We start from the raw sequence: 23,941 nt of genomic DNA on the forward strand, positions 1-23,941 counted from the left end.
TAATAATGTACATTTCCAAGCCATAAAGACTGTATCTGACACTGTCACAATCATCTATGCGATAACATTATATATTTTGCTATAACTGTTAGAATTCTGCATCCATGCCTGTCTCCAAACTAAGATAAGCAACCTAAAAGAAGCTGGAAAGCACTCATGTGTGCCATTCCAGAAACTGAAGTGACAGCAAAACATAGGGCTAGCAAAATGATTCCCTGCATTTCTATATCCAATACCCACACAGCAGAATATACCTGGAATTTGAAGAAAGGTTGGTCATTCATATGTGTCAGGCACCTTCCATCACAGAATGAAAAATAGCCTACCAAGGCAAACTATTGAAATCAAACCTTGAAAACTCAGACTTACAAGGGATTAACTCTAATGTGTATATATTCTGAAGGAAAGGTAGTTTCATAATTGTGTGTTCTCATTTTCTCCCCCCCCCCCCCCCCCCGAACATAAACGGATTTGCTGCTCTGTCCAGCTTTGAGGAACAAAAAATATTCACTTCTACTGTTTTTGTCTATGCAATTGCTTGCTGCTTAGTGAACTGTTTCTGTCCTCAGTGCTGCTCTTTGAGTTTCTAATTGCAGTGTATGATTACTTCAAGGTAGTTGCAGAGATTGTCTACTATGAACTTCCCAAAGAGGAACTTCTGTTCATAACCTCTTGTTTTACTATTTAGCCCTATTGAGAGGTGTGTTGAGAAGCATCCAGCTCTGTAACTTCTGCACTGGTAGATAAAATAGCACTGAAATAGGCTACCCAGAGAGGATTTAGAATCGCCATCTCTGGAGATTTTCAAGACTTGGTAAACAAATTCATAACTGACATGATCTACTGTTGTCATGCTACAACCAGAAAGCTGGACTAGAGATCCCCTCCTGCCAACATTTCTGTGTTCCTATGATGATTCTGTTTTATGGCTATGACCTTCAGAAATGTTTTCCCCTCCCTATTGTCCACATCCTCTGAAATAGAGACAGAAGCGGACAAATAAATTCCAGAGAAGGGGCATGAGATAACATACCAAAGTTAAAATGTAACAGGCAGAATAGCAAGGTCAAATAGTTGGCTTATTCCCTTCTGAGCAGGATAGCAATTACTTGAGATCCTTAGGATTGCTAGATCTTGAGTTATCTTGTGGCATATATCTCTGTGTGCTTAACCTGTAATGTTTAGGCAGTGATGATAGCTTATGTTAATGATATGACATAAGGTATAAAAAGAGAACCCTAAAAATAACATCCAATTATTATATGGGGAGCCTAATAAATTAGCTGACTTGGCAGCTGTTTTCCACAATTACTTTTCTATCATCTTTGTTAATCAGAGAAAATTCCCACCAACTGCCAGCAGTAGAAACCCAAAATCCATACAGAAAATATCACACAGGCTTCAGGACCACTTTAAAACTGTAGCAACTGAATCACATAACTTGGAAAACTATTGTTTTCCAGTTGATGTAAATATGGAATTACGCTTCAAGTCTTCAATTTTAACTTGATTCTTGAGATGTGACAAGCATTAGAAGAGGCTCACTGAAACATTTTGATAGGTACTTTTCTGAAGCCATAGGGAAAGGGAAAATCTACGCCACTGAAGAAAGAATCCAAAGTCAGGTTTTCAGGTCTACATGGTTAATTTTGAACTTCCTATCACACACTACTCTTCCTGCATGCATCATGCATGTATACAAATAAATGAACACTGAAGTTGAGATTCACTTTGCAGCTTTGAGGAGGGAGTCTTCCTCCCAATACTAGTCAGAACACCTGTCTAAAAACATTAAAATTTCCTATACATTATTCAGATAGTTATTTATTGTTTAGAAGTACCTGCAGTGTATACTGAACTCAAGAAGAAACACTTTTTTCATGTGCTGCTAAACCCCATGGAAAGAATTAGCAAGATATCACAAACATTAAAAGGAAAATCCTCCGGCCTCCCAAGGACTCAGAGTGTGCTTCCTCAGAAGGCAAAGGGGAACTAAACATCCCAACAAAAGCCTTTATCTGAAACACTTACTTGTTCAGAGAATTCAATTGCTTTCGTCTCCAGATTTCTGATTAAATATCAGTGAAGGCCAGAGAAATCATTTAAGCTTACCAAAATTGTCGCACCAGATGCTTGCTGTTCTTTGATAAATTTGTAATACTGAAGAAGTTCCTCAAATTAAAAAACATCTTCTTTTCGTATTAGATTTCTCTTAGTCCTGCAAATAAAGTCAAGAGAAATGAAGTCATACGAGGCAGAGAATGAGTTGTGCTGCTGCACAAACAAGGCTGGTAGGAAGAAAAGACAACCTTATCTTTGATTTTTCTAGTCAGGGCTGGGCCTGGTGAGGGCTGATACCTGGTCAAATTCTACAGATAAAAGATTCCTCACAGGGTCCATTGCACAACTCGCGATTTGTGCATTTCTATGTGGGTCCATTATATTACAGCTGTGTCAATATAATTTCTTAGCAATTTCATGCTTGTTAAATACTTGTACAGGAGTATGCCATAGCAGAAAAAGGCAAGAGAAGACTGGGGAATGACTACACTAAAAACCAATCTTGTTGTTGAGATTTTTTGGAATAAGCTTTAAATTGTGCTGTGGTTGCATTAAACAGCACTTGGTGAGGCCCAGTAACTTGAAGTATTATGACCTGCATAACCATTTATGTTAAAGCTCTGTATACACTTGGATGTTAGTCAACTCCTAAATAATGATGTGATTTCATTTAAAATTTTTATCTTCAGATAAAAGTCAAGTAAGACTTTATGTTGCACATGCTATAGGTGCTTTTGAAATATAGCCATGAGTTTCTCATTTCCTCATCTGTAAAAAAAAAAAAAAAAAAGAAAGAAAAAAAAGTACTTACATAATTCAGGGTGATGGCATCAGGCAAAAAATATTTTCTCAAAGATGGTGATGTGTTCATACTCTCCTGAGAGATCATATAACTAAACCACATATAAAAAAAATTAAAGACTGATCACCCAAGCAGGAAAACCTGCATTGGAGAAGTCCTGCAGGGTGATGACTGTTGGTTGGACTTGTTCAGGCAACCCAAGGACAAACTGAAGAGCTTAGAAAAAATAATGACTGAGCTGTTTGGAAAATACAGCAGCGTCAAGGGGATGTCATACTGGAAAAAGAAAAGAATACAGAAATGAGCACAAAGGGAGTGAAAAAGCCAGCTGCCCAGACACACAGGGGAAAGCCTGGGTAAAGGTTTCCCTCTTGGCTGCACTTCCCTCCCAAATGCCGCTCGCAGCATTCAAGCCCCTCCACCGAGGACTGCCCTTGTGCACCTAGTGCAGGTCAGCAGCTTTGCACAGCACAGCATCTGCAACCCCTCCACTTCTCGTTGGGCAGCAGCAGGAGGTGTTCACCCAGAAGTCCCTAGCTCTCCAAAAGAGGAGGACAAGCAGTCCCCAGGCCCCTTCCCTGCCCAGCAAGTGGCAATCACCAGCCAGGCTCCCAAGGAAATGGGACGCAAAACCAGCCAGGAGCTGCCCCAAGAAGCTGAGAAAGCAGGGCAGGTCTAGCTGGAGGGACACTAGCAAGTCCCAGAGAAGCCCAAGAAGCTCCTGAAGGTGTCAGAGCACTTTGGCGACTGAGGTAGGCAGTTCCCAAGACCCAAGACTGTAGCAAGGCCAGAGCATTCAAGGAGGCAGAGGAGGCAGCGCAGGCATGGGTCGTCTGGAGGAGCCGACCCTGAGGAGTGACCAGGAGGAGCAAACATCCTGTCAAGAGATTTTTAGTAGAACTATTTTCCCTTGAGAAGAAGCCCTCGGTGTGGCTTGTCCATGCTAACAGCGTTCCAGACAGGGCTCAGACCCTGCAGGAGAGGCACTTTTCAGGTCTAGCAGTAATCCAAGAGCATTGCAGGCCGCGAGCTCTGCACGGCTTTCCAAATGCTGGTCAGCTTGGGAGGGCTACCAAGTATCCTCAGGGGAGTGAGGAAGGAGAGGAGCGATGTACAGACCCTGGACTTCAGGAGAGGGCCTGTGGCTTGTCCAGGGAATGGGGGAGATCCCATGGGAAGGCAGCTCCTATGGACAAAGGAGCTCAGGAAAGCTCACAGGTCTTTTAAGGCAGCCTCCTCCAAGCCCAAGAACACTCTGAAAAACAAGCAGACATATAAGGAGCCTGGCTTGGCAAGCAGGGAAGTCTAGCCAGACATCCAATGCAAAAAAAGCATCACCCAGGAGGTGGAAGCAAGGACAGGCTACAAAGGAAAAATACAGAAACGTTGCCCTGGCATGTGGGGATGGTGTTGGAAAAGCTCAGCTAGATTTGAGGCTTGCAAGGGCCACCAGGGGCCACACGAAGAGCTTCTCCTGCTGCAGCAGCGCTAGAACGGCGGAAGAAGGCAAACGTGGCACTGCCACAGCATGGGGGCAGCGGACGGAGGGACAAGGCGCGCAGCGCAGGCCCAGGCACCCCGCGCCGCCTCTGCCTCCAGCAGGAGCCGCTGCCCCGGGCCTCTGCGCTTGGAGGCGCGGCTCGAGCAGCGCGGCAACCGGCAGCACTGCCAGGACACGCACCCCAAGCAAGCGCAGCCCGGCCGCCGGCCGTGAGCCCGCCGGCCCGCCCGCGCCTCCAACGCCGCCGCCGCCGCCAGGGGGCGCCGCCGCCGCCCGCCAAGCCGGGCCGCTCCCTCCCGCCGGCAGGCGCTCGAGGCGGCCCGACGCTCTCTATGGCCGTTGCTAGTGGCAGGGGCTTTGTTTACTTCCGGCGGCCGGAGCGGCGCGGCGCGGCGGCGGGGGGCAGCGCTCGCTCGCAGCTGCCATGGCCGAGGAGGGGGAGCTGCCGGTGCCCGGTGAGTGGTGCCGGGCCCCGCGGGGACGGAGCTCCGTCCGCACCGCGGGCCTTTCTGTCCGCCGTGGCGGGAAGGGGGCGCGGCACCTGGTGCGCCCGTTGCCCCTCCACGGTCGCTGGCCCCGGGGAGCGAGGCGAGCGGGGCCGTCGCGGGGATCCTCTTAGGCCCTGGGTCTGCCCTCATGCTTTCGGGCACCCTGAGGCGTTGTGTGGGGCTCCCCCGCTGGCGCGAAACGTCAGGCGGCGGTAACGTTGCTTGCTTTGCCTACTGGCACGACATTAAGCAGGCAGGTTCTTCCATTAAAAAAAAAAAAAAAAGAGAGGTTTGGTCTGTGGTTTGACCTATGGCAATCTGTAAAAATTCACTTAGTGCTGAGACATCAAACAGCTCCTTTATGTTTTATGGACTTCAATTTTATAAATTGCTAGGATTTGATTTTCTGACTGACAACTTAGATTTCAGTTATGAAATTATTGAGCTATCAAAGATATTTAACTGATGCAATATGAATTAATTTTTTTGCTTTTTTGTGTGCCTTAAGAATATATACTTTTTCTCCATGTTAATGTTTCAAAAGGAAAGGAAATCAGAGGTCTCTATCATAGCTCTAGTGCCAAAGAGATAACAGTAACCATGCTCAAATGATATACAGCATGGGAGATTAAAAACCAAAATTAAATTAATGTTTTTAAATAACTTCTATCAGTATATCCATGATTGTAGGTTTATTTACGTAAAAAGCTTGAATTCTTCTACAGAATTCTTGTTTTTAATAAAACAAAACAAGTGAAATGCACTTGTAGGTGGTAAATACAAATCTTTAGGTCTGCTGAATGGAGTATATAAAATAACAAGTCATTTGTAAATATGGGAAAACTGTTGTATTAAAGATCTGTAAAAATGAATATCAAATTTACAGGTAAAAAGAGAACTTTGATATTGGATATGGAGTACATACCATTGACAGGAATGAAACATTTTAGTGTCTTTATTTTAAATATAAGCAATGTTGCTATTATAATTAATTTTACACTATTACTACTGTTATTCTGTATATTCATTTTACTATACTGTGTTTGTTATTCTCCAAAACATTGTGCACTATACTTTATGTGCTGGTAGTTAAAGCACAAGGTTTGACATTTTAAAATAGGAGGTCTAATTTTGCTTTGCCACAGTGAACTTTTAAGTTCTATTATTTTATTGTTGAATTAATATTTTCTATGTCAAGCCAAATGTTATAATCATAGTTCAATTTTTAAATTTTGAGCAAGTGTTTTGAAGTGCTTTGATGAAAAGTGTTCTTAAAACACTTGTGTTGTTTTAAAAGGTGAATGAATAGTTAATGTTAGATTACTTAAAACAATAGTGATGACACTTACTTTTGAAAGTATGAAGAACTGAGAAGATTAGACAGATTTTAAGGGTGGAATGGCTGTCTGGGTTATATTTTGAGGTGGTTTTGTTCCATTTTTTTAGATCATAGTCGTATGATCGAAGGCAGTTGTGGCAACCCATGTTTTTGAAGGCTAAGAGTTTTGATTTTAGGGGGCCATTTTTAGAGCACATGTATCTTTTCAGATGAGTGAGGAAGAGTGGTCAGTTTGGAGCCTGTCACCTCTTTACAGTGTGTGTCTCTCTCTCTCTAATCCAATTTGGAAAACCTGTTTGAATTCAAGTGTAAACGTAAGTGAGAACTTCTTGTCTCAACCTGCTTTCAGGATGAGCCTTTTATTTTACTTTATGGGGGCAATTTCTCAGAGTTTTTCTTCTGTCTTTCCTACATAGTAGTTTTTCTTAGATGGCAGTGACAAAGTACATTATTGTCCTTTAAAGTAAATTATTGTATTCTTAGAAAACAGTATACCTGAAACAGTATCTAGTCTCTTAAAAAATTCATGGAGGCTAGGAAGAAACTGGAGGACTAAAATGTGAACCTGAAAATGAAGTCACCTTGGTGCAGCAGAATAGAAAAAAAACATTTCAGTCATTAAAAAAAATATATATTAAAAAAAAACCAAGGAACTAAAATGTGTAGTTAGATAGGAAGTTAGTATTTTAAATGTGTGAGGCAAAGTTTACTTTCACTACAATTGACAATGTCTTTCTATGTTTTAGAATCAGGTGCTGTTTTCACATTTGGAAAAAGCAAATTTGCTGAAAACATTCCTAGCAAGTTCTGGTTCAAAAATGACAAGCCTGTACATATATCATGTGGAGATGAACATACTGCAATTGTTACAGGTCAGTATTGGAAATGAAGTATGTGATAAAAGGTTATATATTTGGACAGGTTGGAAAATTATGATTCTCATTTGAATTTTGAGGTAATATAAAAATAAGTTTAGGGGAGAGGAGAGGGAACTATAAGTGCTGTGAGATCCCTCTGAAGTTAGTAAGAGGTAACTTAAGGATTTCAAAACTGATAGGCTCGGGAACGCTCATGAGTAAAGCTGTAATAAGAACTGGGATGCGTTACACTAGATTTAAAGTGAACACGACGTTGTTCAGTTTGAATACTTTTTGTAAAACTGATGGTGTCCAACAAACAATCTTAAATAGAGAGCTTTGTATCATGAAACAGGATCTGTTGACAACAGTTAACAAGTTCACTGGGAACCTGCCTGAAACAATATATAGAATTGTATATCAGAAATTAAATCTTGAATTAGTAAACTTGAAAATAACCCATGAAAGAGCAGATAAAAAACTTAGAAAATCCTACTAAAACCACAAAAAAGTTGCAAAAACATTCCAGGAAGCTCAGATGCAATGCACTGAGTGGTCTTTACTAATATTCCCTTTCATTTCTTTGACCTGCTGGAAGCAATACTCATTGAAGAATTTGTTCTATTTAAAATTACATGAAAGAGACCAATCGAAACATACATCAGTTATATTGAGAACTGGCTTCTGACAGATAATAGAAATTTCATATTAAGAAAATCTTAAGTGTATTTTCAGAATTTTTATTGAAATATATTTATTCCACATCAATGTCCCATGGTTTATCTGGGTCACTCATCATTAAATGATTTTTGTTGAGGGTTTCCTGCCATGTCCCCCCAAAAAGTTGAAGATGCTGATTTTTTTAGGAGGATGATAAAAGAAGAATATAGATTTCATGGACTGCAGAACACCTTGAGGTAAAATTATACAATCAGTTTTTCAAACCCGACTTCACAGAAGATGAATTATCCATGAATAGATTGTTTTGAACAAAACTTCACACTTCTCAGATTGAATGCATTTTATTAAATTGCCTGTTGCATAAAATTTATCAGAGTGTAACCTGGGGCACTGTGAAATATTATTTTGAAATTTTTTAATGTATCTTTACATGTGCTGATACCTAATTTGCAAAAAACACTAGAATAATTCTAAATTTCAACTGGTCAGTTTAAATCGCCTCCTTGAATTCCCCCAGCATGTGCCTGTGCCAACACTGTTACCTAACTAGCAATAATCTGCTAACCTGTGTCCCTGAAATAGCGTTCATGTGGATCAAGCTTTTGAAGCTTGCCTAGATCATAGCTGCATTCAGCACTTTCTCCTCTATCTTTTCCCATTGAAACGCCATGTTTCAAAAATATCTCTGTAACTGGCCTTTCCTATTGTAGTGTACAGATATGTCACCAAGGGAACTTACAAATAAAAAGATTTTAATTTTCTCAAAAGTGTGGAAGAGAAGGGACTGTAGAAGTGAGGGTGAAAAATTGATATGGTACCAAGAGGTTTTCTAGGATATTGTGAAATAGAGACAAAAGTGAGAGCAGAATTCTGATCTGCACTGAACAACAGGAGAGAAACTGGAGCAGTCATATAAAAAGGCAAAGAAGGCCAACAGAAAATCTCTTTCCCTCATCTCGCTTTCACACCTGTGCATGCACATGTGCACCACACACTTCTGCTGTTAGATGGAGCTGGTGATACACTGGAATTACCGCCTTCGGTGAATGACATTGAACCTTGGTGACACCTGGACTAGAAGAACTCCAGAAGTGCATGCTGATAATGAGTTTACCAAGAAGAGTACAGATCTCGTGGGGAACCAGGAGCTCCTTGAGATCCAGCTGAACCTAACCTGGAAGAGCCAAGCAAATTCATTGAGGAAGGGGAAGTGTCTCAAGTAGGTGGGTGTTAACGCATGCTTCATTTTATTTTCTGGCACAAAATTCCCTCATCCTTTTTTTTTTCACCTTGGGAGAGGTATTAGGATCTATGTATGTAGGGAAAAGTAGGGATACTACTATATTTAAATCTGATGGACATATATCAGGTTTATACTAAAATGACTTGGTAATCATAAGAAAAATAATCACCCAAACTGATTTAAAACATTCCTAAAAAGTTATTTTGGGCAGAAGAGACAGCTACATCTAGCACTGAACATTGACTGAATGCAAATGAAGAAAATGCGCAGGAACTAATATTCACTTTCAAACAAAATATTCAGAAAATTTCAAATACTACTTTCATCTAATCCAACATCAATATTTCTACATGACATTTAGGAAGAAAAGTGTGAAGTTAATGTAAAGCTCTCTGTGCTTTGGCTTTCTAGATCAGGAGTTAGAGTCCAAAATAAATTTTATTTACATACTGTGGTTGTGTGTTCAAATAGAAAGAAGCAGTGATGGTTTCTTTCTGACTTTGAGTTTGATTGCTGGACTAGTCAGGGTGACATTTCTTCCCTCCACTTTTGGAGTTTTGGGTTTAACTTTTTATTTCCTTACTCAGATTTCTGTCTTCTTCTGGCATGGTCTTGATCAAAATGTTCGAGCAGGTATTTTTTAAGCTGCTTCTTTAAACCTTTAACACTCTCATGAGCAATCTATCTTCCAGCATCACTTCTGATAATGTTTAACAGTATTTATTACCTTACTCCTGTGTTTTGGCCCAAGAGTACTTAGAGTCCACTCCCTACATCTTTTATAGCTGCAGGCTTTGGAAAGCAACCATGTATATTCATTCAGTTGGGAGCTGATCTAAAGTAAGTGTCCTTAAGTATGTTTTTAAGAATCTCTTTTCAATTCCTTTCTATTAATATATTTTCTTTTCTGCAAAGCTGTTAATTTTAAGTTGTCTGTCTTTATTGGCCTTGATTAGGGTATCCCAGGCATCTTGCCCACATTTGGTCAGAGAGGCTGATCCTGTTAATGAAGGGGAGGATGGTGATGACAGAAGACTCATTTTCTAGACTCAGAGCTCTGGAAGGAACGGAAGTGCCCAGTGCAAGGGAGAAGGAAAGAAAGAAGTCTCAAGTCAAAAAACAGAATTGTGAAGAAGTGCATGGGGAAGCACGACATGATGTTATACACATAATTTCAAGTGTTGTAACGCGTTAAATGCTCATCAGTTTATACCAAAGAGACATTGCGATCTCTCCAGGTCTTTGAACATGATCACTTCTATTCTTTCTGCTTACTGACAGGCCATCAGAACATGGCACAGTATCTTTGTACTCAGCTGCAAGGGAAAAATAAGGAAAATTGCTCCTACACATATGAAAGATCGACATAAGCATGTAGTAATCAACATGTTAAACTATTCTTGCTTGTGTGGTGTTAAATGCCCTAAGCATTACTGTTTTTATTGCTCCATAAAGCTTGTATTTGGGGAATATCATGACTGGTCTAACAAAACGGATGTAATCCCCATTCTGATAAGATGCATTTGATTTGTATATGAATTTTAAATAAACTTAACACAGTTTATTTGTAAAAATAATGCAAATAAATACAAAGGAATTGTGCCTAGTGTATTAGACTGCCCTAAAATTTTGCCCGGGTATAGCTTCTTGAAAGAATCTTATATCAGCACTGTGTATAAATATTCAAAGTCTGTACATAGTCTCCCTATTTTATGTCTCTCTCCTATCAGTATTGTCTAAAAAGCAACAGAGAAAATATGTAAAACATACCTTTAAACATCAGTGATAGGAATACTTCACTACCTGCCATTTTCTTGCCATGAAGCATGTGGAGTTCTCTGTCCCTTTAAAGATGTAAACATCCTCTGGCTTCCCTAATTGCTCCAAATGTTGGTGAAACATCCACTAGTGATACACTAATATATACATACTTTGGAGAAGATCCCAGTGTTGCATCAGGAAGAACATGGAGACTGGATTTGGGAGTATGTGTTTCCATCACCAAAACAGTCCCAGTGGTCTCTTTCTTGATATCATATTGCTTCCCTTCTGTTACACAGAGTAATTAATCTTACTCTGCTGTACCTGTCTTCTGCCAGCCATTCCAGATGGCAGCCAGTCATGCTCTGCATTTATCAGAACCAAAGAGGGAGCAGACAAGAGCAATCCAAGTTTGAACTATGATCCTTACCTATTCATCTGCTGTTGAAGTAATTCTTACTTTAATGCAGCTGTGGTGATGACTAGAGATTGCTCAGTATACAGTTGAAAAAGTAGGGCTTTTTGCGTATAAAATTCTCTAGCATTTCCTGGCCAGCTTAGATTGCATCATGTGCCTGTTCTAAAACTCAGGTATCTGTGTTCCTTCATTACAGGCACCTGATTCAGTTCCTCTGCACTGCCTATTGGTTTGCATTCACTGTCTGAATTATCTGCTTTACAGTTTTCTTATTTTCTGTTACACTGCTGAGTGTTGGAAGCCTGAAATTATAAAAGGCTGTCACTCAGCTGTTACATAATAATAATAAAAAAATTCCTCTCATCTCTTAAGCCTCTTGACTTCTGAAGCAACATCTGAATTAAGACTGCTACAAGAAATAGTAGATTATAGGATGAAAGAATCACAGAATAGTTGAATATGGAAGGGATCTCGAGATCATCTGGCCCAACCCTCCTGCTCAAGCAGGATCAGCTGGAGCAGGTTGCTCAGGGCTGTGTCCAGTCAGGTTTTGATTGTCTCCAAGGATGGAGACTCCACAATGTCTTCAGGCAACCAGCTTTGATGTTTCACCACCCTAACAGTAAAAAAGTGTTCTCTTATGTTCAGTAGAATTTCCTGTGTTTCAGTTTGTGTCCTTTGCCTCTTATCCTGTCATTGGATCCCACTGAAAAGAATCTGGCTCTGTCTTCTTTACACCCTCTTGTCAGACATAAACATTGATCAGATCCCTCTTCTCTTCTCCAGGCTAAACAGTCTGTATGTCCTTGTATGAGAGATGCTTCAGTTCCTTGATCATTTTTGTGGCCCTTTGCTGGAGTCACTCCAGTATGTCCATGTCTTTCTTGCACTGGGGAGCCCAGAATTGGACCCAGCATTCCAAGTATGGCCTTACTAGTGCTGAGTAGAGGGAAGGATCACCTCCCTCAACCTGCTGGCAATGCGCTTTCTAATGCGGCCCAGGGTGCTGTTGGCCTTCTTTGCCATAAGGGCATCATGCTGGCTCATGGTCGGCTTGGTGTTCCCCAGGGCCTTCTCTGCAAAGCTGCTCTCCAGCTGGTGGCCCCTAACCTCTACTGGAATTCTGAATGGGTGAAACAGAATGTGATAAAACTTGAGTGATGGCAACTTGGCATCATATTCCCACATGAATACTACTCTCTCATAAAGGCATTTAAAAGGTATAGAAAGGATGCAGAGTTTCATATAGCACTGCAGGATGTCTTTTTTTAATAAAAATTTTCTTTGTTTAGGTGTGTTTCGCTCTCAGACAACTCTCCATGCATTTTGATGTGATTGCATAATGAACAGCTGGATGGTGGCATAAATGCTGTTAGTTAAACTGTTAATGTAATTTGACCTTGGATTTTTCCATTCCAACTTTATTGGCAAGACATAATACTGACATATTGACCTTATTCCAAAAGCTATTGAATCCAAGAATCTGGTTGGGTCTTTAGGCACTACTTATTGTTAGTTGGTTTTTGTTTTTTAACTACATGGTTATATTTTAGAAAATAAATGGAATTTTTGTAACAGAGTAGATATTAAAAAAAAAAAAAAAAGTACAGCATCAAACTTTCTGTAAATCACATTCAGAACCTTCACCAGGAACCCAGGCTACTGAAGCACAGAACAGCCATAATATTTTGGTATGATTATGTGGAATTGTGGTTATGTGTTGTGCTTGTGCGGTAATTGTTGGTGGCTAGGGTGACTGAGAGTTCATTTGCATGACAACTCTGTGATGGAGTCTCTAACTCACAAAGGTCTGTAAAGTTCCAGCAGAAGTAAACAATCATTTTTTAGCAGTTGTAAAAGGTTTTTTAACAACACATTTTCTGATGTTTTGCAAAGATTTCTGTTGGAGCAAGGATTTTATCTTTCTTTGTGAACTTCACAGCTTTACAAAAGGTAATATGTAAAAATAATGAAAGAAAAATAATTTGAAGGTATTACCAGTTGGCTGTCTGATCTGCATGTCTCAAAAACTTACCTATCCGTTTGTATACTATCCTCTTAAAAAACTTTGATTATTCTGAGTTACAACAGTTGACTGTTTGTAATGGTCAAACTTGTAAAAGGCATGTCATAGCAGTTTCTGACATGTTTCTAGCATTACTACTCATAAAGTTTTGTAAGGTAACGTTTCTATTTAGGTACACAAAACTGCCTGACTGTATGGTGTTTTATACATTCTTTTTTTTATATGCAGAGTACTAGATTAGAGCATGGTGAAAAATACAGACAACCAAAAAGGGTTATATGATAGACATACATGTACAAAGAAAAATCCACATAACTTGCAAAGGCATTTGAAAATTTATGATAAATCATGTTTCAGTAGAAGCACAAATTTGTAAATCCTTTCAAGAGATGGTATTTAGCAATAATAAAATAGACTTTTCCCCTTTCAGACAATAAAATAAGCTGAATATTATGAATTCTGGAGTAATAGATGGGGGTCCTCAGTTAAATATACTGTTGTTATATGAGTGATCCTGCTGATACTGTGGTTCCTAAGCCTCAGGACCTGTCCAAGAGTACACCTTACTTTTTTGTTTCCCGAAGAGCAGTTTATCTGTTGTGTAACTAAAGGAGAAGTACGGTCTGCCATTTTGTGCATTTTTCTGGCTGAGAATATCTCACTAAATGTGTGTATATACAATGTCATAATAAAATTTGATACTGATAAGTTGATGCTATCTACTGAGACCATTTAAGTTTTTTTTTTTTTTTTTAATCAAGAGGTAAAAATTGGCCATAAATGTACAACTGCAATATCCATGTTGTCCTAATTGTATGCATCTCCCAAAAGTCCAGGGATATTTTGGTATTGATAAATCTATGACTATGCCATCCATTAAACAAATCTCTGTCGCTTTCTTTGGTCATTGTCACTTACAGAGGAAGCCAACTGCAGAACAAAAGTGCTGCATTAAATTACTGGAAAAATAGTTCTTTACATATGTAATGCTATTACTACTTTTCTCCTGGAAAAGCACAAGGACAGTAATTATTGTTTACATTAAAGTATGGAATTGACTAGTCTTACAAGTTTGCATTAAAAAGGAAGTAGTAAACAGTGTAATATGTAAGTCACCATCTTGTACATGTTTATATAGCTGCTGAATAATTAAACACTACTATGGTTTCTCTTTGTGCCTTTTTTTCAGGAAATGGTAAACTTTACATGTTTGGCAGTAACAACTGGGGCCAGTTAGGACTAGGATCAAAGAATACTGTCAGCAAACCAACATGTGTTAAAGGTTTGTTTGATTTTTTGTTGTCTTTTTGAAAGGTGACCCAAGTGAAAAAGTGCCTTATAATATGCAGTTCCGAAATAACTGATTTTGCTTTCTTTAGTCATCACGTGTAGCACACTGCAGAAGCACATAGAGCTGGTTTAAAAGGATCCCTGATTGACTTTCTGTCGCTTCCAGATTCTAAATACTTTAGAGCCTGAAGATTATTTCAAATATTTAGAATTCTGTCTGTTTGAGGGTTCTCATCTTATGTAATCTTTGCCTTTTCTGTACATCTTCACATTGATTGCAAGGAAATTTATCTGATGCTTGATCTCTGCCATATTGTGCGTGTGTTAGAGATCAAGGGTTCCAACAGCATTGTGTAACATTTGTATCACATTTATGTTAGTACCTTTAAAACTAGAAAAGTGTAACAGGGACTTTTTACAAGTACTGCTACATTTTTAGCAAGTGTAAGAAGTGCCTGAGGGGGGCATAAATGTTAATATATTTGTATGAAGTCTGAAAAAACAGTAAAATAAATGCCCATATGTTTTATGTTTTGTGCAATATGTTTTTATTCCATTTGGTTATCTGTTTAATCTTTCCCAGGCAGTTTTATCTTGCCAAACAAAACTAACAAGTCAATATTTTTTCCTGTCCTCTTCTGTCAAATCAGATCATGCCATTAATGTGTTCCTCTTCACTGTTAAATCTATTTACCCTCATCCTTTCTGTCAGCAGGTCAATCTGTTAGTTTATCATTAAAAACAAATTATCAAGTTTGCTCAAAGTCTTTCCTTCCTGTTTTGGTATATTTTACTGCCTTTTATCCACTTCTCTCTCTGTATTTCACTTCAGAGAGCGAATAACTGCTCTCAGGTTCACATCTTCCATCAACCATGAGAGGCTGATTGTTACCTTGGCTTGAATGGATTGGGTGTCTATCTTTGTTTTTACTATCAGATTGCAAAGGAGAATGGAAGTGAAAGAGAATATGACAGGAATTCAAAACCAGCACGCTTTCTGTTGGAAAATGTCAAGGGTGACTGACTTCTCTTGGCCATAGGCAGCTGGAGAAGGTTCTGGAGCTTTTCTCATTAGCTTTCAGGCATTGGTTGTCTTTGGCAGTGGGGTTACGAAGACACACTTTTCAACTTTTGCTTGGGGCCAAGTGATCGTGGCTGCATGTTTCCTGAGAGAATGTCTTCCTGGATTTGACTAGAAGCTAATGGAATTGGTTATGAAAAACTAACCTAAGTGTTGTAATATTGCATGCCTTATCTGTTATGATTTGTTAGCATAGGTAGGAGGAAGGATAGGGAGCACAGGCCTGTGAAGGTCTCATTAAGATCACCTCTAAAACAAGAGGGCAGAACAGAGGGATATAAAACAACAAATTAAGAATGTAGAAAGACGCCAACACTGCAAATGCCACAGTTTCCAGTCTGATTGTGGTAGTTGTCAGGTAGCATAGGCAGGACTCTGAGTTTGGAGAATTTATATCTGTGTCTGTATGATACACCAGAGACAATTCAGGCTTAAGTAGGTAGATTTATTTAGTGATTTGGTAAAAGGAAGCATAATCTGAGAGTTGTGGAGCTGGTGAAGACTGGATTGGAAGGGCTGAGTGGCTGAGTAAGGCTTTATGAAAGGAATCGTTGCCAGCTTTGTAATAGACCCATGTAGCAGAAAAGCAATTAAAAAATATATTATGTAAAGATAATACTGTCTTAAACACATCAAGAATATTGTATAGGCTAAATAGACACAGTAGAGGGATGATAAATTGTTAAGGCAAAGATTAGTAATTGGAGAGAGGAGGGAAAAGTCAGTAATTTTTTTTCCCTCTGTTTATGAAATGAGGTGCATTTAGCCTAGGAGAAAAGACACCTCTGCATTCTTTCTTTCTCATCAGAATAACTCTTCATAACTCCTCTGGCATATATTCCCAGTCTTTCACTGTGACCAGACTGCTTAGAAGTACATAGGTAGGTGATATTTGAGTTGAGATTGAGACAGGATGGTATATGCAACCTCTCCTATTATTTTAGACGCTAGTCCAGATAGGATTGACCTTAGTAGCTTATAAGTTTAATGATCAACAAGAGGGCAGTACAGAGCAAAAGCCTGTCAAAAAAACTATCTTTGCATAATCAGGGAAGGTAGGGAGGATAAGATGAAAAAACAGGATGGTTTTGAAGATCTAAATTAGTGAGAGAAGCAAAAGAGTGGATTAAGTAGAGTATGATTAACGATAACTGAAGAAAGATCAATGCATGTATATTTTAGTGCAACTTGATGTATTCTTTGAGGCCTGTCTTACAAATGGTAAATTTTGTGGAATGTGACATTGTGATAAAGTAGCAGTTACTGAGTTAACCTGAATGGCAGCTGTAAGTTTTTTAGGATGATGTCTGTTTCCCTTTCTTAGAGGCTTTCTTAGAGGGAATGCTGATTTATTAAGTGATGTGCTAAGCTCATATAGCAAACCACTCTTGTAGCTTTACATTCTGTTGGTAAAAATATGAAAAAAAATCAAAGAACTTCCTGTAGAGGATAGAACATTTTGTTGTCGAATCATTTATCAACCTGTTTGTATTTTTTTTCCTTTAATTTATAGCTTTAAAACCAGAAAAAACTAAACTTGCTGTTTGTGGAAGAAACCACACTTTAGTTTACACAGGTATGTAATCTGTATTATATACATGCTAAAGATAGATTTCTTCCTTTGGTTTCATGCAGAACTACATCAGGAAACCTAGACATGCTCAGGAAAGAAAACAAAAAACTCAAAATGGGACTATTAAGACTCAGGGGTTTTTTTATATCCAGTTCTTTAAATGCTTGTATTATTCTGTGCCAAGACATTATAAATTAGTATTGTATAAGAGTTTGATAGTAATGGACAGATGAGTAAATTTCATCACCTACGTTTGAGATGTGATTAACAACTATCAATATTCCTTTTAAGGCCTTTGTAAGTATACTAGTATTTTCTATATATCTGTACTTGAATTTATGTTTGACAAGTAGTGTATCTTTAATAGTATGAAGTCACATATTTGGGTAAAGATACATAGAGTGTACTGTTTTGAAGCCTTCTAAGTTTGTTGCATTGTTGGTATTCTGCTATTTCTCTGACAATGTGCTTTATTAACCTTTGAATATATAAACCATAAATTTAAGCTAAAATAAATTTTTAGAGAGCGTATACAGAGATTTGATGCAAATGTTTGTCATGCTTCTAAAATTTAGGTTAAGGAATAGCCACCTTTATGGTTGCAATTCTTATGTTTACAGTGATGTCGTAAGGAAGATTGTTTGATTATTAGGGGATTTATATATGTAGATGCCCTGAGCCCTGTAAATAAGACTATTAGAATAAAACAGCACATTTTAATAACAATTGAGTATGTCGTACAGCACCAGGGAAAGTGTTAGTCACTTTTAGTATACACTTTGGCTAGGTAATTTGTGGCCATATGTATAGCAAGGACCATTTATCAATTGTATGTCAGTTGCTTATCACATTTGTGCCTCTGTTTGTGTTATTAATGGGCCTTATCTTTTTCATCATAGATGAGCACTTTAAATGTGAAACATACTAAAATTAAACATATAAATCTTGAAGTTCTCTTAAGGTAAAGATAACAAACATCAACTTCAACTTCAGTTTTAAGATTCTAAAACAGGATAAAGAGCTACTTAGATAAATAGAAAGTTACTTAAATATTGAAATAAGTAAAATAATTCTAATAAAAACCTAAGCAAAAATATATCATTCACACTGTTCAAAACTATCAAGTTATGCATCTCTTACGTACTAATATGACTTTAATTTTCTTGCCTGTGATATCATTCTCCATTTTTCTCCTGTTTTATTTTAAATTAAATTATGCAGTCTTTGGGGAAGGAGTTTTTTCTGGCTGCCAGGGCCACTGGAAGTCCTTTTGTCAGAACTCTTGAAGAACTTCAGATTATATTTACTCTTTAGATTAATCTCCAAGATGGTGGAGAAACTCCCATTCAAGTGTGTGCAGGAAAGCCTCCTTGCTTGTTACAACACAAACTTCTAACATCAACTTCAGAATATCCCAGGGCAATAGACTCCAAGTTTTCTTTTATGTTTTTTCCATAGAAAAATTAATTGAGTTGCCCCAGTTCTTCTGATGTCTTGTTACCACTGATGAGAATGTCCTCATTCTGTGTATTATGTATGCTTTTCTGTATGCAGAAAAAGGAAATGTATATGCTGCTGGAGGTAACAGTGAAGGTCAGTTGGGATTAGGTGACACAGAGGAAAGGACTACATTTCATTTAATTAGCTTTTTTACCAACCAGCACAAGATCAAACAGCTAGCAGCTGGATCATACATCTCAGCAGCAATAACTGGTAAGAGAAACAGCTAATAAAATCTATGAATGTGTTTTCAGCTTGGTGTTCCAGGAAAACTTGTACTTTAGCATTTTGTCTGCATGTGTGTGTATTTTCTATGCCTCCCTATCCTAGTAATGTTTTTTAGCCAACTCTTATTTCAACAAAATCTGAGAAAGGTGGAGCTCATTAACTTCCTACAGTATTTGTGAAAATACATTATCAGGCTGAGAGAGACCATCTCACATTGACACAGAGAGCAATGGATCTTAAGCCATAGTAGATACTAAGAATTTACACAAAGAAGAGATAGTAATGAATGCCCCCAAAGTGGGAAGAGCTTCAGTTAGTTACCAAGAAAGCCAGCTATAAAACATGAATCTAAAGGAAACTAAGTTTCTTTAATTCCACTTTTTGTTACAACTCTTCTGGTCTGCAGGTGCCAGCTATACAACCGTGTAATTACTGATTCTGAGAGAGGCCTAACCTAGGCCTACTTTCTCCAGTGGCAAAATTATACAATAGAGACTTGATGAAATCTATGTGGTTATAATACTTTCAACCACTGGATGTGTGGTCTTTTGTTCACATGTAATCTAATTTTTGTATTTATCAAGCCCTGCTATAAAGCAACTGTTTCTGTATGTGTTTAGGATAAATTATTGAGGCTATAATTTCAGAGTGTAATAGAGAGCATAAGAAAGTATAAGGGAGATACCAGGCTGTTCTTTGGTTTGTCATTTTTGATGACAATGGCTAAGATTGTCTTGAGCTTTGTAACTCAACTTTGAATGATTTTAGTTGCAAACAACTTCTGATTAACACTGTAGATGTTGGGTTTTGCTCATCTCGGCTCATTTTTCACTAGTAAATATATAGAGAGAAGACCACATATTTTCTATGTTTTTTATCCCTTTTTGAATCTTTTTTTCACCTTTTTTTCACCTTTTTTTCTTGTTTTTTACTGCTGCTATTGGTGTCTGTGTAAACAGAGGCTGGTCTTAATAAACCTGGAACAGCTATTGTGACAGCTTAAGGAAAGCAACTGGACAATATAATCACCTGTGTAGAGAAAGACAGACAAGGAAAGAATTAGTTGGATGTGTAACAAAGTCAGAGAATCAGTTTGGCAGGAGAAGGTGGTGACATGCCACAGGAAATGAGATGCCTTAAACTCACCACATTGTTGGCATAGTGACCTCTGGCAACTAAGGAGTCTTATACTCTCAATCTTTCTTATTTTTGAAGGAGTGTATCTACATAGTATTTTAACTGTTGCCATTTATGGTCTAACATTAGTTATCACTAAGTTTGCTGTGTCACTTTTTAAAAGAAAGCCTCTTACTTCAGAGAGTTTTGTTGCATTGTGCTAAATATCACTTTGTGTATCTGTAATGATGACATTTAGCAGTAATACCTATAGTTTATGAAATTCTTCTTAAAAGGATAGATTAAGTTTTTATTTGTATATTTTTTGATTTTAAGTCTGTTAACTTTCTCTCTGTTTTAGAGGATGGACAGCTTTTTATGTGGGGTGACAATTCGGAAGGTCAGATTGGTTTGGCTAACATAGCCAGTGTTTGTGTCCCTTGTCAAGTAGTTGTTGGAAAACCTGTTTCCTCAGTATCCTGTGGATATTATCACTCTGCCTTGATAACAGGTAAGAAAATGAGAATAATAGTTAGTAGACATAAGTCAATAGTTCTCAAGTTGTTGTCTTTGCAAAAGTAGTTCATGCGACATTCATTACTTTCAGAATTAGGTGTGTTGTTACAAACTTTTATGTGCAAGAGAAAATGAACTGCATAGGTATGTGTGACCTTGGGAAACTTTACCAGAGACAGCTTCTCTAAAATGTGGTCCATCATTTGTTTGGAAAACTCTAATGTAATCTAGTATATAATTATGTATTTATGATTAAATTAATAACACTGTGAGAAAATATTGCAGTGAACGTTTTGCATTTTCACAGTGTTTGCACAAAAAGACATTAGGAAAAATGACTGTCTTAACACACTAATTTTATTTTTGTGAAGGCTATGACAAATGTAGATTAATACTGTTTTTTTCAGTAATCCAACTTTTGAGATCATTGATGTTTGTCTGGTGATAAAATAATCCTCTTCATCTTCCCTAAAAGTACAAATATTGAATAGACTTTTACCATGTTTTAAGGAAAAATTAATTTCATCTGCCAGCACTGCAACATCATTGTCGAGGTTTGATGTTACATCTTAAATTTTAAGTTGTGAAGTAAATTAAGTAGGTAATATGCAAATCTGAAATTTATGAGAAACAGCAAATGTTACCGTGAGCTGGTCTCTGATTTACAAACCAAAGAGAGGTCTTTTTGCCTCTTTTGTTGCTTTCCAAAGTGATGATACCTCTCTGTTCTTTTTTAATAATACCAATATTGTTCAATTTATCAATCAGTATTGATAAATTACTGTAGGCAGTAATTTATCACAAGCAGGCATAAATTTCTCCAAGCCATATAGATTTACATTATTAAACTTTAAGGTTTAATTCCATCAAAATAATGAAATATTTCAAAGGATGGATAGTTTTGATTGACAAAATGTTAATGGGTACTCAGGAACTACTCTATCAGATGATTTTCTCAGCTTACTTGATAAATGGTACTTTTCCACATACAATATCTATATAGCTCTCTGTGAACACACCATTAGCAGAATGAGAGATTTTCTGGGTGAAGTATTAATTAGGTGTTATGCTGGTAGTATGCCACTCTTATTATAGATGCTTTATTAGAACAAATGAATGAAATGCCAAAGACTGGTCAGGTTCTGAATTTCCATTAGGAAATGTACAGCTTGCTGAACTTGAATGATAACAAATCCTTACTTCTAGGATATAGTCAGAAGGTATATATTTCACCTCACAGACAAGAGCTGAAGTGGTGACAAGACTAGTGAGATGTGACAGAAGTTCTCATTATAAATAAGAGGTGAGGGCAAGCACTTAAAGTAAGGAGGGAATAAAGTGTGCCAAATGCTCTAAGGAAATGGAAACTTTTAATGGAGATGAGAAGAAACACTTAGGGTAGCACCTGAATTAGAAAACTGGGACCTCTTAAAATATTAATAAGAAGATACACTGGTTATCACTTTTGGAGATGGGAGATGTTGAACCTGTTAGTGTTTAAACAGGCCTAGTTGTGAGATGGAGAATCTTAATTTTAAGCTCTAGTATCTGCAAATCCTGCAAAAATTGAGCCTCAGTGTCCTTTGCTGAGACTACTGACACACAGATGCCCTCTTCCGTGTCAGAAGGAAAACTAGTTTTAGATTTTTTTTCCTTTGAGCCATAGGTGTTTTTTTACTTTGATTCTTTAAATGCTAGAGAAATACACTATTGGAATTCTAGGTTCATGTCACTACTTCTATTGCAGTGGTGTCAATGTATATCTGGATATGTTCAGAAACATTGTTTTGCATTTACTCTTAAGTGTACCATCATCACACATTGTTTTAACTATGATGTTGGCTATTAAATTATCAACTTGGAAGTTTTGCAAGCTGAGTCTGCTTAAGTAAGCCTAGACTCACCGTAATGGCTCAGAATAGTGTTCAGCTCCTTAGTATTCTGCCTCTGAGGGGCAGTAAAACATAGCAAACTAGGTAATTATGGAATATATGGAATATTCACATTATAGGGAGGTTTAACTACCAGTTAGTCATTGACTTATGCCTTGGAGCATGTTTGAAATTTTAGCTAACCTGGGTTTTTTTCCATGTATTTTGATTGTATAGTTTTAGAATTTAGCTAGTACCATTTTTAATATGTACTACTTGAAATTTGGAGGAAACACCTGGAAAAAATAATGATTTGGTATTTCAGAAATCATACTTGAACAGTTGTGAGTGTTTAATCTACATTACGTTCTCTCAAAATCAATCAAATATACCAGATGAACTTTTAAAATTGATTGCTGTTATTGTGGAAAACAATGTTAATAGAAAATGTGCAACATCTGTTACTTACCAGTTACTACAGTGCTATAGAACTACAACATTTTGACTTTTTAAACTTTATTGGTACTACAAAAAGCATCAAATAATAAATATGCTATCCTTAGTAATAAAACATAGTCGCAAGATGATATATGTTTCAGGGTTGAACTCATGAGCATAGCACAATATGATTTCTTTTTGTAATGTATTTACATTTGACATCAGCAGTATACTGACTAAGCAAACTGTTAGGACCATGAGCATATCTAGGTTAAAATATAAAAGGTGGTTAGGGAGTACATGCTAGAGTACATAGTCTGGTCACAGAGTGCCCTCTCCAGGGCAGGATGTTCATTAATAAGAGCCCGTCCAGAAAAAAAAGTGGTGTACTGTGGAGTCCAGCTTTTCTTTCTTTTTCTTTTTTTTTCTTTTTTGATTAGAGGTGTTTGTTTGAAGAAGCCACTTCTAGAAAGATTGTTAAGTAGATAAAACACCTATAAGGTGCTCAATAACAGTCCATGAAATGTAGAGCAGAATCTTGACATGTTTTAGTAACAAAAAAGCACATTTTATAGATATTTTATGGCATTTGGCATGTAATCATTTTAATTTATACTACAGTTCTACCAAAGAAATCCCACAGAATCTAGAAGTTCCAAGAAGAAAGACTTGTCACTTTTCTTTCTTTTGCTGTTTAGAATGCCTCGTGTGCAGGTGATAAATTCAGGTACTAATCATGTCGGGCACTTATGTGCTACCATGTGCACATGGGCCCAACTAATGCCAAGAGAAGTTGTAGAAAAGAGCAGAATATAGCATGAAATATATTTAATTAAAAAACATTTCTAAGATTTAGACTAGACAGGAGCACAGCTAATGGCTAGCTTGTTTCCATATGCAAATCAAAAAAATGGTCCAGTTACTCATTTTGTGTTTGAGAGATCATTGACCACTTTTCCTTCCTCTTGCATTGCAGTCTTCATGAGTTCCACTGGAAAGAAACTTTTGGTTTTTACTTTTCAGGCCTTCCTCTTTAGGACTTTTTTCCAATATCAATTTCCTTTTTCTCCTTTTGCGTATTTAGGACATTAGGCCCCCATGTTTGAAGCATGTCTCATGCAAAGTGACAGAAAAAGAAATGAAAGAGCTGA

At 37.7% G+C, this 23,941-nt stretch overlaps 2 protein-coding genes across 6 annotated transcripts in view; one reads left to right on the forward strand and one right to left on the reverse strand.

Moving 5' to 3' along the window:
- The window catches only part of OTC (ornithine transcarbamylase), a 28,742-nt gene extending 26,553 nt beyond the window's left edge, over nt 1-2,189 (reverse strand). Inside the window, exon 1 of the mRNA XM_062574010.1 lies at nt 2,113-2,189. Within this exon, the coding sequence (XP_062429994.1) occupies nt 2,113-2,189 (77 nt within the window). The remainder of the gene's footprint in view (nt 1-2,112) is intronic.
- Nucleotides 2,190-4,745: 2,556 nt separating this feature from the next.
- The window catches only part of RPGR (retinitis pigmentosa GTPase regulator), a 67,553-nt gene continuing 48,357 nt past the window's right edge, over nt 4,746-23,941 (forward strand). Inside the window, exons 1-9 of one of the 5 annotated variants that reach the window (XM_062599890.1) lie at nt 4,763-4,819; nt 6,401-6,505; nt 6,938-7,063; nt 7,915-7,965; nt 8,737-8,952; nt 14,367-14,459; nt 17,062-17,124; nt 18,676-18,834; nt 20,327-20,476. In XM_062599890.1, coding sequence (XP_062455874.1) covers nt 14,384-14,459; nt 17,062-17,124; nt 18,676-18,834; nt 20,327-20,476 — 448 coding nt within the window. In that variant the 5' untranslated portion in view covers nt 4,763-4,819; nt 6,401-6,505; nt 6,938-7,063; ... (1 more) ...; nt 8,737-8,952; nt 14,367-14,383. Of the gene's footprint in view, nt 4,820-6,400; nt 6,506-6,937; nt 7,064-7,914; nt 7,966-8,556; nt 8,953-14,366; nt 14,460-17,061; nt 17,125-18,675; nt 18,835-20,326; nt 20,477-23,941 lie in introns of those variants that run through there. The other 4 variants (XM_062599884.1, XM_062599875.1, XM_062599905.1 and 1 more) reach the window with 4 other exon arrangements.

This window comes from Rhea pennata, chromosome 1, assembly GCF_028389875.1.
Source record: "Rhea pennata isolate bPtePen1 chromosome 1, bPtePen1.pri, whole genome shotgun sequence".
In the NCBI taxonomy this organism is placed as follows: Eukaryota; Metazoa; Chordata; class Aves; order Rheiformes; family Rheidae; genus Rhea; species Rhea pennata.